This window comes from Falco peregrinus, chromosome 1 (assembly GCF_023634155.1).
Source record: "Falco peregrinus isolate bFalPer1 chromosome 1, bFalPer1.pri, whole genome shotgun sequence".
NCBI classification, from domain to species: domain Eukaryota; kingdom Metazoa; phylum Chordata; class Aves; order Falconiformes; family Falconidae; genus Falco; species Falco peregrinus.
Window position 1 is genome coordinate 3,575,807 of NC_073721.1, and position 12,585 is coordinate 3,588,391.

General features: G+C 44.4%; 1 protein-coding gene across 1 annotated transcript in view; it reads left to right on the forward strand.

Moving 5' to 3' along the window:
• The first annotated feature begins 299 nt into the window (after window positions 1-299).
• Window positions 300-12,585, forward strand: part of C1H10orf90 (chromosome 1 C10orf90 homolog) — a 68,203-nt gene continuing 55,917 nt past the window's right edge. Inside the window, exon 1 of the mRNA XM_055813312.1 lies at window positions 300-498. Within this exon, the coding sequence (XP_055669287.1) occupies window positions 339-498 (160 nt within the window). The 5' untranslated portion in view covers window positions 300-338. The remainder of the gene's footprint in view (window positions 499-12,585) is intronic.

Here is a 12,585-nt window from a genome sequence, read left to right on the forward strand (position 1 = left end):
AAGGTTGAGGATGCACAGCTGAATTTATATTCTGGCCGTAAAACCTGCATTTAGGGACACAAATTCTAACCAATCAGACTAAATAAATCAGCAGGCCCAGGTTTTATCATCACAGACAACCCTCATTAATCCCGCAAGTTTTTCCTGAAGACAAAGGACAAAATGAATTGCTCCAGTGGAGTTGCCTGAGCAGCATGCTAATGCGGGGGAGGCGGGGGGCATGAATTATTCATGCCCTGGCAGCCCAAGCAGGCAGCTCCTGGCTTTCCCTGTCACCATTGCAACAAGTGGCCGTGGCCCAGCGGCGCGGGGGCCCTGGCCACCCCGGGAGCACCCCAATGCCCTCCGCAGAGCCCCCCGCCCCACGCCTGCTCCGCCACGGCTGCCTGCCTCTGCGCCTCATGCCTGGCGCCCAATGGACCCGGGACACGCAGTCTTTTGTAACTCAGATGTACCTGACCGTCAGCTACTCTTCGTGGAAGCAAATGGGTCGCTTCGGTAAGTTTGCGCAACTTGTGACGTTTTCTGACCCCGCCGTAAGCGATTTTCAGGTTACGGTTCCTACAGCGTGTGGTGTTTTGCCAGGGTTGCCGAAAATGCTCTGCATTCTTTTTGCTTTCAGGATCACTGAAAGATGTCTAAAGAGGCATGCTATAGCTTGATTTTTACCTGTAGAAAGTCAGCTATGTACAGGACTGACGCTAAAGTTACAAACCAGCCTTCTTAAATGAACTTGTATTGTTTACATTTTCAAATCCCTGTAGCATGCTCCTAAAACAGAGCAGGATCCAAGATTTCCCGAGTCTCACGTAATTCGGTGTCAAACTGGGGACTCTGGAAGAACATGTGTTATTTTTTAGAAGCGTGTGTTCCCTGTTGGAAGTGTAACTTTGGTTATTGCTCTTTATTCAGCTGAATTGGGTTGCTGATTGGGTTGGGACCAGGAACTGAGACCTGTGTAACATTCTTCCCCTGCATTAATGATTCTCTTGTGCCAAAAAGTACTTGAAAGTAGGGGTGACTCACCCAATTTTTCTAAGGATAGGCAGGAGAGATATTTTGTATGTAAAACATACGGCAGCAGGGAACTAAAGCTAGACTTAGCACTTCTTTATAAGGTGTTTTTGTTTATTATTCGTTATCAGTCTACCTACCTACGATATTTGTTTCAGTTGTTTGCCTGATTTTTGTTCTTTTCCAGTAGTGATACTATCAGCATTGCCTGAGAACTCTCAGGTAACTCGCTGCTTGGCACAGTAAAAAAATTCATATAAATAATCAGCTCCCAAGAGCAGAGGCCACAGGTAGGAGCGGGGATATGAAGTGAATCATGAATAAGTTTTGAATGTGGATAACAAGCTCTCCTTCACTTTGTTTGCTTTTAATTGCATAGTCCAGATTCTGCTGCTTCTACTTTATTTTCTTTGTTTTGATCATAAAAGCTTTTTACTTGACATCCAAAAGACAGCCGAATTTTGAAGGGATAAAAGTGCAGCATAATGATATCTAGTGCTAACAGTAATTAAATGCCCTGCGTTTAAAAAAAAAAACAAACGAGGTGAAAATAGGGATATGTAAATAACAGGAGATATGCAAACAATGGATGTAATCCTGCACTCCTTAATCATGGGAGTAATCCTTATTCACGTAAGTAATCCTGTTGGTTTCGGTAGAGTCACATCAGTAGGTGCTGCAGCAAAAGGCCCATATTTTTCAAGGAGATAACAGTGTCTGGTTTACCTGTTTTTTTTTCTCTAATGTAATTTTAGCAACACAGGTTTTAGTGATGTGTTTGAATGCCTTAGTGATAATATTAAATTATACTTCACCAAATGTCTATTTTGCTTCTAAAAGTATGAAAGAGAAAAATGGAATAAGGTATTAGATGGGTCAGTGAGGAGGTGCAAATCCCACATATTTTATGAGAGATGTGCTTGCAGTGGAATAGCACTGCTCACCCTGTTGATTATGTTTGTAAATTACTTTTTGGTACATGAGCTGTATAAGCTTTGCTGCTTTTAGGATAGGGTGCAACTTTAGCAAAAAAAATCACTACGACACCCAATTTCTCACAAAGTACATTTAGGTCTACATAAAAGTGACCCTGACAAATATTGTTCATCTTTCTGAATTAAATGCATGGGGTCTTGGCAATGTCCTGTGAATATTTTTATTGCGGTTATGGTCTCTGATGTTGCCAAAATAACACCTGCAGTTCCGCCTTGGGAATAACGCATTTGTATAAACTTTGCAGTTGCGTTACCCCCCACCCCCAGCCCAGCTTGGCACTTCTGAGCTTTCCACTCCAAGACCGTGTAGTGCTGCCCTGTAATCCAGGATGGGGCTCAGGACAACCTGTGTGCCCTTTCCCAGGCAGTGCATCTGTTAATGAGGAAAACTAATTACTTAAAAGCCTTCGGTGCCGTTGGGTTGAGAAGTATAAATAGTCATGAACCATTCCTGGTGCTCTGCAGGCTATTAACCTGTGTTTGTGCTGGATGCCAGTGTGGATGTGGACGTTACCCTGTAACCATGGCAGTCATTGCTGTGTTAAGATGCTTCCTCTGTGGAAATACTCTTTTCTGTGCACACTGAAGGGGCCAAAATAGAAAGAAAGTAAAAATGTGACGGGTGATGTGTTCCAGATGGTGTACAAAACTTACACTGAAGTGAAGCTGGTATTCGGTACTCGTTGGCTTTTCTTGGTTGCACTGAGGTATCGAGAATGAACTGACAGTTCTTACCAGCTTTGTTACATGGCAAAGGTTTTGGAGTTTTGTATTTGCCGGTGAGGTGTGCTATATTACCCGTGTCTATTTGCACAGGGTTACCATGTAGAAGCAGTTTAATGCTGAGGCTACATGGCTTTTAGGGACAGTAGAGTGCTGGAGGAAACAAAATGACCAGTGCCAAGGGGCTGGAAGGGTAGGGGCAGCTGCTTCTGGGGGGACACTGGGGTGGCCCTTGCCAGCAGCATTTCTGTTCGCTTACTCCATGCAGGGTCCCAGCAGAAACATTAATTCTTTCCAGGTAAATCCCTTTCTGTCCCTTCACCGCTACCCATCAGTTCAACTCCTAATCCTTGGAGAAGTCCACAAGCATGGGTTGCTCATTAACTCGATCACCACAGTTCTGAAGGTTTTTTCTACATCTGTTCTCCTTAGTTGAATTATTTTTAAAAAAACCCACACGTAGCTATTTTTGTTTAAGGATCTCCTTCCGGCAATGGGCAGAGGTCAGGTGCGTGTTCTAATTTTTACTACCTTTTGTGAACTTTAGAGGTGGCTGTTAGTGCAAATTTAGTGAAGTCTTTAAAACTTGGGCAAAAAAAATTGCTTTAGAATGGTTTCAGCTCATTTTGTATAGAAATCATGTCTGTAGCAATTTGGAGCAGCCCGTTTTTCTTTGGGCATGCAAACTACATAGAGGAAGAGGTGTTTTCTGTAATCCCTGACATGTCATTCTCATGTGCCTCTTCATTAGAAGATGCCCATGCCTTCTTGCTCCCCACCCAAGGCGGAGGGAAGGGGAATGCGTAGTCTCCACTATTTCCCCAGGTTAGAAGCTCTGTAAGAGCAAAGCCATGGGTGTGCACGCTGTAAGCAATGGCAAGAGCAGGTTCTTCACGGCTTGGCAGCTTCCCCTCCTTTGTATAAGACGTATTTTGCTGCTCGTCGGGGTTGGTGACACAAAGGCAGTGCATTGTGGCTGTTCTGCCTGGCTGTGGGCATTGCTGCAGTTGATGGATGTTGCTGCAGCAGCATGGAAGCTTGCTGAGGTTTCCAACTTAGGGCTTCCATTGCAAAACTTGTAGAAATGGTAGTTATGCTGGGGTAAGATATTTGAAACAATACCAACGTCTTGTTCTAAGCCCAGGTAGTACTCAAAATAAAAGGCAAGTTTTAAAGTACAAGTAGGGGAAATTTTCTAGCTGTTTTTTTGCAGCTATCCGGGAGCCTGTGGCAGAGAAAGCAGAAAGACTGGAAAAGCCAGTGTGCAGCTAGCACGGTGTGCGGATTGAGCAAGGTCTGGCCCTGGGAAAGCTGAGCACTGGCTGAATGTCAACCACTTACTTTACTGGTCCCCCAAGTCAGAGCCACTCAGCAAACTTCAGCTGATGTAGCACGATGCAGCCACTGGCTATGGAGCAGAGCACGTGTCCCACCATCCTGCGTGTCTTTGTGATGGGACTGGCCGCATGGGTTGCGTGTAGGACCTTGTGGACAGCAGTGCCATGTGCATGACCAGAGAACGGTCTCTCGCAAAAGGAAGCCACAAGACATTGTGAATGGCTCAGTTTGGTCTTTAACCTTAACAAAAGACTAAACCAACATAACTGCCTTAATTATATGCTTATTAGTAGCTGCCTCGTGACTTCTAAGTGGAAAAGCTGAGCTGGTATGAAGATACATGTTAAGTACGACAACAGCACAGATAAAACTGCAATGCCTATGAACTACTTAAGGTTTTTACTTGTTCTCCATTCGTTCCTTTGCTGTAAATCCTGTTCTGTGTCTGACAGCAGCCAGGCCTGGAGGAGCAGCCGTCCTCACCCTCTTTGTGGTCCAGCCCAACCCCATGCTGACATCTCCCTCAGGGCATGCTTCAAGAGCATTCTTTCACACACTATTGCTCTAGTTTCATGTCATGTTTCTGTCTCTGTATCTGCCTGGAAAGGGAGGGATGAGCAGAGGACAGTCACACTCGAACCGATGTGTGTGGTCCCAGATCCAAACCTGTCTCAGATTCCCATCAGTGATGTGCGACATGCATTAGTCACAGTTGTCTGATGGTGTAACACCTCAGTCGCATGCAGACCTGACAGTCCACCAGGAGCAACCGGGAAAATTCAGCATAAACTACTGTCGGGCATACAGCGATGACCACTGTCTATTTTGAACATGGATCATCTTGCCTCCACTCCCTGCAAAGTATACACAGCCTCTCGCTGAATGTTGTATCTTGAGTCGTTGGTGGCGTGCTACTGCTCATAACTAGGGTCCTGCATAGGGATGTATCACAAGAAACCGAAAATGTCTCTGCTGCCTTTATATAAACCTTTCCTGATGATTAAAGACCATCAGTGCTGGCTTCGTAAGGGACAGAGAATGTAATGGTGCAGAACAAACATAAAATAAACAGCGACAAATTGAACTATTTTCAATTATTTGGGCCGTCTTTTGGAAGATGAAGAATTGAGTCAAAAAGATATACGATTTCCCTTGTACCTATAGTATAGACAAGAGTAAACACACGGAAAAGAAGTTCTGCTCAGAAGACTGGGCAGAAGGTAACGCTAGCTGCAGTCCTCGTGGGTGGCGTGCAGCACCTCTGGGATTGTGATTCAAATCCGTCTCTTTGAATTTCATTGATTGCATTTATTTTTATACTTCTATTGGTCTTGACCTCTAGTATCTCTTAGAGCTACACAGATGTAAAGTTGGGAGGTCGGGTACACAACGGGCGGGCAGGCTGGGAGGTGTCTCCCCTGGCTTGGCTCAGAAATGCCAGTGGGGAAGTGAGGGCAAGGTAGAACCCATGGCTGCACACAGACAGGTACCTTCTGCAACTCTTCTGCCCACCACCTCTTCTGAAACCGCCAGCTGCTGCTCTTCGGATGCTAAGGAGCCCGCTTTCCTCTCTGGGTCACCAGCGCAGGGCTGGTACAGCTTTCCTCACATCCAGCTTTTTGGCCACGTAGATGAAATATATACATTCACAGCTGTCAGAGGGGAGTATGTGTAAATCAGTCCTACCCATAGTTCTTGTGTGTAGCGAGGGCTATTTTGGAAACGCATTTAAATTTATTATGTTATTTTTTTTCCAATAATATCAGGCTTTAACAGGCAGAGTTCCCCTGCAAAGTCTTACAGAAGGAGGGTACAGTTTTCCCCATGTAGTCATTTTTTGTTAACAAATCATACTTGCCTAAATCATACTGAAAGCAAAGTTTAATCAACAGCTGTGTGGATGGCTCTCACTTTGCTAAAATTTTGTTTGACCATCTTGTTGTTAATGTGACTGAATGAAAATGAGACACCCATTAAACTGAAGGTGGGTGCTCACCTTCACTAATAATATTGTGCAGTATTGCAAAACCAGAAAAGCAGTCTGCGGTGAGGTTCCGTGCCAGCCTGCAGATAACAGCACAAAATTTCTCAGCCCAATTTTAAAAAAGGAACTGAAGCAACATGATTTCACTCTCACTTTCCACATCTAGAATAGGGTGTGGATAATACAATGTGCATTGTCACACAGTATGACATACTGTAGTGCGCGTTGTGGCTCTATCTCTCATACAATCCTTTCCATATAGAATATAATAGTTGGACGGAGATACAGAACTTAATGGGAGAACAGAAAAAGCTGTGTGCTGGAATGGACAATAGATTTTGGAGGGTTGCTATGGTTTCTTTTATAAAAACCTTCCAGCCACAGAAATGACTTGCAAACAATGCTGTATGTAGGTGTAAAGAAACGTACCGCACCTGCAGCACCAGCCCACGTGTCGGGGCCAAGCACACCAGGCAGCGCTCAGCGCTTGGCAGGTGCTGAACGTCGCCAGTGCAACCATTCCTTGTCCTCTCCTTAAAATTGAGTTGTCACGATGCAAACAGAGAGCTGCCTGGTGGTAACAGCCTTCCCTTGGTGAAAAGGTGAGCAGCTAGCTAAATCACCCAAAATTTTATTTTCCTGTTGTATCCTCCTGTTTTTGTTATCTCACATTTCCAAATTTCCCAATGCTGAAATTTTTAGGGCAAATGCTGCTTGCTTTGGTTTTTGTTGTTTTTTTTTTATTATTTTATTTTATTTCTTTGCTTGCATATTTGCTTGAACAACAGCTCATGACCTAATTCTGTCTTTTAATTGCTACTGCAATATGAATATTAATTCCAGCTAGAGTCCAGATGCATTGAGGATACGCAGCACATGTCAGGGCCAGGGCCGATTGTCTTACAGCCCGGTGTTTCCCAGCCCTTTGAATTCAAGGAGCCCTTAACCTTTCCGAAAAAATCTTAAACCATCATCATGTATTTCACTGCTTTCTGGTGATGGGAAATGGAGATAATAACTATTAATCTAAATGCTAATATGCATTTTCTCTTGCAGCTTACTTTGTTTCACTGTTCTTTAGGCTCTGACTAAAAATATTAATGGAGATGAATGTGAGCCTTGTGCTTGCATCCTCCAGTGCCCAAGTGAACCTGGCCATGGGTATTGACAATTTCAAGGTCCCGTTTCTGCTTACGGATACTTAATACTTTTTGTTTCTGTTTATGGCCATTGTTGGTGACTTACGGACTTTGGGGGTAGAAGATGAGTGTGTCACCAAGAGCTGTAGGTGTTATGCATCTGGTGGAGATCATAACTGATGAACAAAGTACTAGGTTCAGCATGCTTCAAAAGAGTATGCTTTTTGGAGCAATGTAATCTTTGTTCATAAAAAATCTTTATTTGCTTCTCTGCACTTTAGAAGAAACATTGGCTACATTTACTACATTTTGAGCATTCCACAGATTACCTCTACCAGCTGACATTTAGCTGTTTTGCTTAGCTAAGGTTTCCCCTTTTGCTCCACTGAAATGGGTAAGGAAGGCAAGTTATCAATATGCCTTCTACTGACTGCTCCAGAAAGGGCTTAATTTTAATCATTCTATGATTACACCTCGTGAGAGACGCTGGAATCCTTTGGGAGGTAAAAAAAAAAAAAAGACATACATAAAAACAGAGGCTGTTTTAGTTTAAATTAGGTCTCAAAATGCTGGGATACACTAGTTTTCAATCAGCGTAGAAGCTGAATTGTTTATATTAAGGAAACTGCAAAATGGAGAGAAAATAGCCATTTCTGATGTACACATAAGGATGCCCTACCCAGAACGTACTCCTACAAGGCACGTGTGAGCAGAGTTTTTCTTTCTATTATACCAGTTGTAGAACGCAGAAATGGAGAGTCGATAATGCTCTGGAGAGCCAGAGGAGGAGCAGAAAGCAGAGGGGACAGCCTCACAGAAGAACTGGAAATGTGTCTGGGATCAGGCACCCGGAGGACAGCATATGGCTGTGTTTGAGTTGAGTACTGGTAAAAAAGCTGGTAAAAGCTGGCCCTAGGGGCAGAGCAGCTGCCCAGGCTGGGGCTCCATGGGCTCCTCCATAGGTGGTCAACGCTTTGCATCACCTTTGGGAAGGAGCAAAGAGCATCCATACCTTCACCATTACATTATCCTCTTTCCTGAAAAACTACTTGTCAGACCCTGGTGCTTGCTAGTCACTCTGCCAAGCAAATATTTAAAAGCACAGCTGCATCAAATTGTTATCACAGCAATATATTACAGATATTAAGTATATTGTGACTTGTTCTCACAGGAGACATAATGTTACTGCCTTATACTATTACTGATGTTTGATGCACAACCCAAGTATATTCAATTAGCTAACTAAAGTGCATCTTCTGCCAAAGACATGGTGAACAGGAGGGAAAATCACCTTCTTGGAGAAATGCCTCATAGCAGGATGACTAGAGAAGCAGATAGTACAGTCTGAGAAACAGAAATGTAGTACTTTAATCCTGAAGACCCCCCCAAAAGCTGTGCAACCTGGTAGCTGAGATTTCAGAATACAAACTAGCCATTTAGCTGTGAAATAAATCTCTTTAAAAGGAAACTGTCATGATATCAGCTACAGACATTTTAAAGCAACAGATTAATCTAAGGTTATAAGTAAGATAGCAGAAAGATGCTTCTGTGTCAGAGGATAAGTACTTTTATGTTATGAGGAGGACCTGCTCCTCACCCAAAGGGCCGAAGCCTTGCCGTGCAAAATCCAGCCGTGGTCCAGAGAGTCATCCCTCACACAACCACACTTAACATCATCTTCTGGATACCCACATCCATGGCGGCAACGTGAGATCATGAAATAAGTTTTGATGTGCTTTTTACATCCTCCGTGGAGGCAGGAGACCCAGTCTGCTGGCCAGAAACTTGCGTTAGTCTCCTGACTCGTCTTTGTGTGGCTGATGGCACTTTCTCTGCTGCCATGCTACCCAAAGCCAAAAACTCCCTCGGCAGCATGTTCCAGCAGCCGAGCTGTTCGCAGTCGCTTTCATGTGCTTCTCTCCTGCGGGAAATGTGGGCTGGCTTGGTTATTGTACGTGGGAGGAGGATGTGAGAGTGTGAGCCAAACACCACTGCAGGTCCCTTTCCTCTTGCAGGTGGAAAGATAAAAGGGCTTGTAAATGGGCCTCTGAGCCCTCTTCCATAAAACTAGGGAGTCTTTTTCTTGCTTGAGGCTCATCAGGGGCTGTGAGAAGGGCCCCCTCGGGCACAGCCTCTGTTGCTTTCACCCCGCGAGGCTGGCGTATGGAGCAGGGGGTGCAGCGGGGCAGGACCACAGCTCCTGCAGCGCCCGGCTGGGGCAGCTCTGCCACTTCGACACTCTGTCATCACCAGCAAACCTCTCCCTGACCGCACGGGACTGCACAGGGAATGCTTGCGGGAAGTGGCCAAGGGAAGCAGGATGGATGTGGGCTTGGTAGGCTTGTGCAGAATTAAAGAGCTGCTTCGGTGGCTCCTTCCAGGAGCTCGTCCAGCTCGGGGAGCAAAAAGGTCAGAAAGAGCCAGGGAGGAGGAACCCGAGGCGCAGCGCAGCAGGCTGCAGGGAAGCTTGTGCTGCCGTCTGGGTTTTACAGGCTGGTAAGTGAATCCCTGTTCCAGGTTCGTGAGAGGCAGCTGAAGAAGGAGTGAGCCAGGGGCATTGTGTCAGGTGCCGGGACTGCCTCCGCAGTCCTTCCAGCCCATGGGTAATCACAGCAGGTTACTGTGTAACAACTTAGTCTTAATCATCCATGCTCATTTACTGTCTGGATCTTCAGTGAGCTGCTCTGCCTCTTACCCACATCCAAATTCTGCTGTATTACTTACTTTTAATGTTGTTTCTTTTCCCTTTTGTGTTCCTCAGCTAGCAACTGCATTTTAGCTTGTTTTCAGAAACCAGCAATAATATTTCCTGAGACGATTCATTTCTTTAATTTGTTGCTGTGGTGCTTTCTGACACCTCCTGCTCATACAGAGCTCTCCCTGGACTCGACAGTCTCTCTGCAGTACATCTATCCTGAACACAGTTTATTTTAATCAGGGCTCCCAGAATTCAGTAATACAGGCCAATTTCTACAGTAAATTCAAACACATTCAGCAAAAACGTGCAGCCAGTGATCAGACATAATTGCCAACAATTTCACACCCACAGAATCCTTGCTTGACTCTAACATTCCTGAAGCCCCATCTTTCCCATCACTCTTTCAAGCAGGAATCTCACAGTTGCTAGGGGATGGAATTTTTTACACGCTTACATATGAAATGTTTTTAGCATGAAGTGGAGAATTACCCGTACAGTTGTCTGGTTAATATTTGCTGTATTAAAATGGAAGGACCAAAATGCAGCGAGAAGCAAATCTCTAGAGGTCCGGAGGCCAGGTTTGATACAGGTACTATCCAGGCATTCAAAATATTCCTTGAATCCGTGTCTGCTGAATTTGACTGGAGCTCTGACAATTACAGGCTGTCACAGGAGACTTCCACTTCTACTCCTGACTCAATTACCAAGTCTCATGCTTCTCGTAATATAACTATTGCTGTAAATAAAGTCAAGTTCCTTCTCCTTTTTCTTTACTATCCTAAGGAAAAAGGCAGTGGCTGACTTCTAGCACCTAGCATTGAATCGAGCCCAAGCCTCAGAGGACCTCTTGGTTAAATTTGAATTAAATAGTTTTTCAGCAAACTAGTGGTTATTGATGCACTGATTTTTAAAAAAAGCAAAGCCTCCCATATTTATTGCCCATTCCCAAATCCTTGCTATAAGAGCACCTAGTACAATAAAGCTAAAAATAACAGATATACCTAAACAACTTAGGTCCCCTTAAAATTTTACAGCCGAGAAACAGTAGAAGACACAGTACTTTAGCATACCATTAGATTACATTTAGTGCTACTGCATTTTCCATAACACATTCTGTTCCTCATTCAGCCTCATACTTGTTTATTTTTTTGCCTATTCTTGCATGCTGAAAAGGTGTTTACATTAAGCTGTTCGTGACTGTTGGTTTTTTCCTAAGTGATTAGTTGATTGCAGCTCAATAATGTTTTGAGTAGTTCAAATTATTTCTTGCACTTCGTGTTTGTAGAAATCTGACTCTGTCTATATACAACTCCTGAACTGTGTCCAGTTCTAGGGCTCATTAAACATGCATGCATCGGGCAGGCTCTGCTTCCAGTGTAAGTGCTTTCCTTCTCTTGTTTTTCTCCTTTTCCAACTGGGGTTGCACAGGCTGATTGCAAGAAAGGGTATCAGCAGCAGAGGATCATCCCTGGGAAGTGCTGTACCACTGAAACAAATTCCTCTAAACCTAGGATTCCCAGGCTGTGACGTGCATGCCATAGTGCTACTCGAATATTGGATGGGTTGCTCCCAAATGCCTTCATACAAGTTCTTCACCAAGCTACATGAGATAAACACCTCCACTTTTGGAGGCAGTACCCAAAAAAAAAAAAAAAAAAAGGCATATCTTTTAGAGGTCCTTTCCATACCCTTATGACTCTGCCCCTCTTCCAGCTCAGGTGAGCTCCACCTCTGAGACACTTACCCCAATTAGCTGCCAGTTATTCCGGCTGATGTATGAAGGGGTAGGATTGGATTTGACTCCTGGGTGTCAAGGTATCGCGAGTTGAGGTATGTGAGAAGTGGTAGGGAGGCTGGGAGATGTTTTGGGGTCCTAGGTAGGTGTGTAAGGACTTGATATCATTTAATAGAGGAAGGAGCAACTCATACATGTCTTGCACTTGTGCACACATGCCTGTGGTACGGAACATATCTTTAATCAGTTTAATCAAGGTTAATAACACAGTGTTAAGAACCAGTGATAGGAGGATGGAAACTCATGGAAGAAATCTGGTTTAGCAAACAAGAGTGTGTTCTGTGTTACAGAGCTCAGTGCCGCTTGCGTCGGTTTTACAGCAGCAGAAGGGAATGACTGCGCTGCAGTTCTTGGTTCTTATTTTTTAATGTACTTTATTAAAGTACTTTCTGTAGTGCAAAATGCATGAGCAATCCCTGGAGCTAAGAATTCCTTTTAGCATTGGCTTGCCTCCCCTATTCCTTCATGTGCTTTCTTTTATCCCATGAGAAAATCAACCCTCTACTGTTTTACCTGGCCCACGCTCCAGCTGAGCTAATGGGTTTGTTCTGGGAACCGGGAAAATACACTTCTGAATCTTAGGTCTAGAGTCCATCTCCTGTTTCTTTATCCCTTTAATGAGCCGTTTACTTATAACTAGAGAAACTATCTGAGACACCTGGCGTGAAGGAGTGGCTTTGAGCTGTGCATCCCAGCGTGTGAGAAGAAGGTGAGCGCTGAGACATGCCATCCCCATTAGCCCATCAGCTGGTTTAAGCACTGTCCCCTCTGCCTCCCCTTTTTAAATCTTCAAACTTTTTGATTTTCTTGTCTCTGAAGTGTGACACTCTTTCCATTGGTCCATGGGACCAGGGCACCTCAGACGACACCCCTGGCTCAGTGCTGAAGCTGGAAAGTGA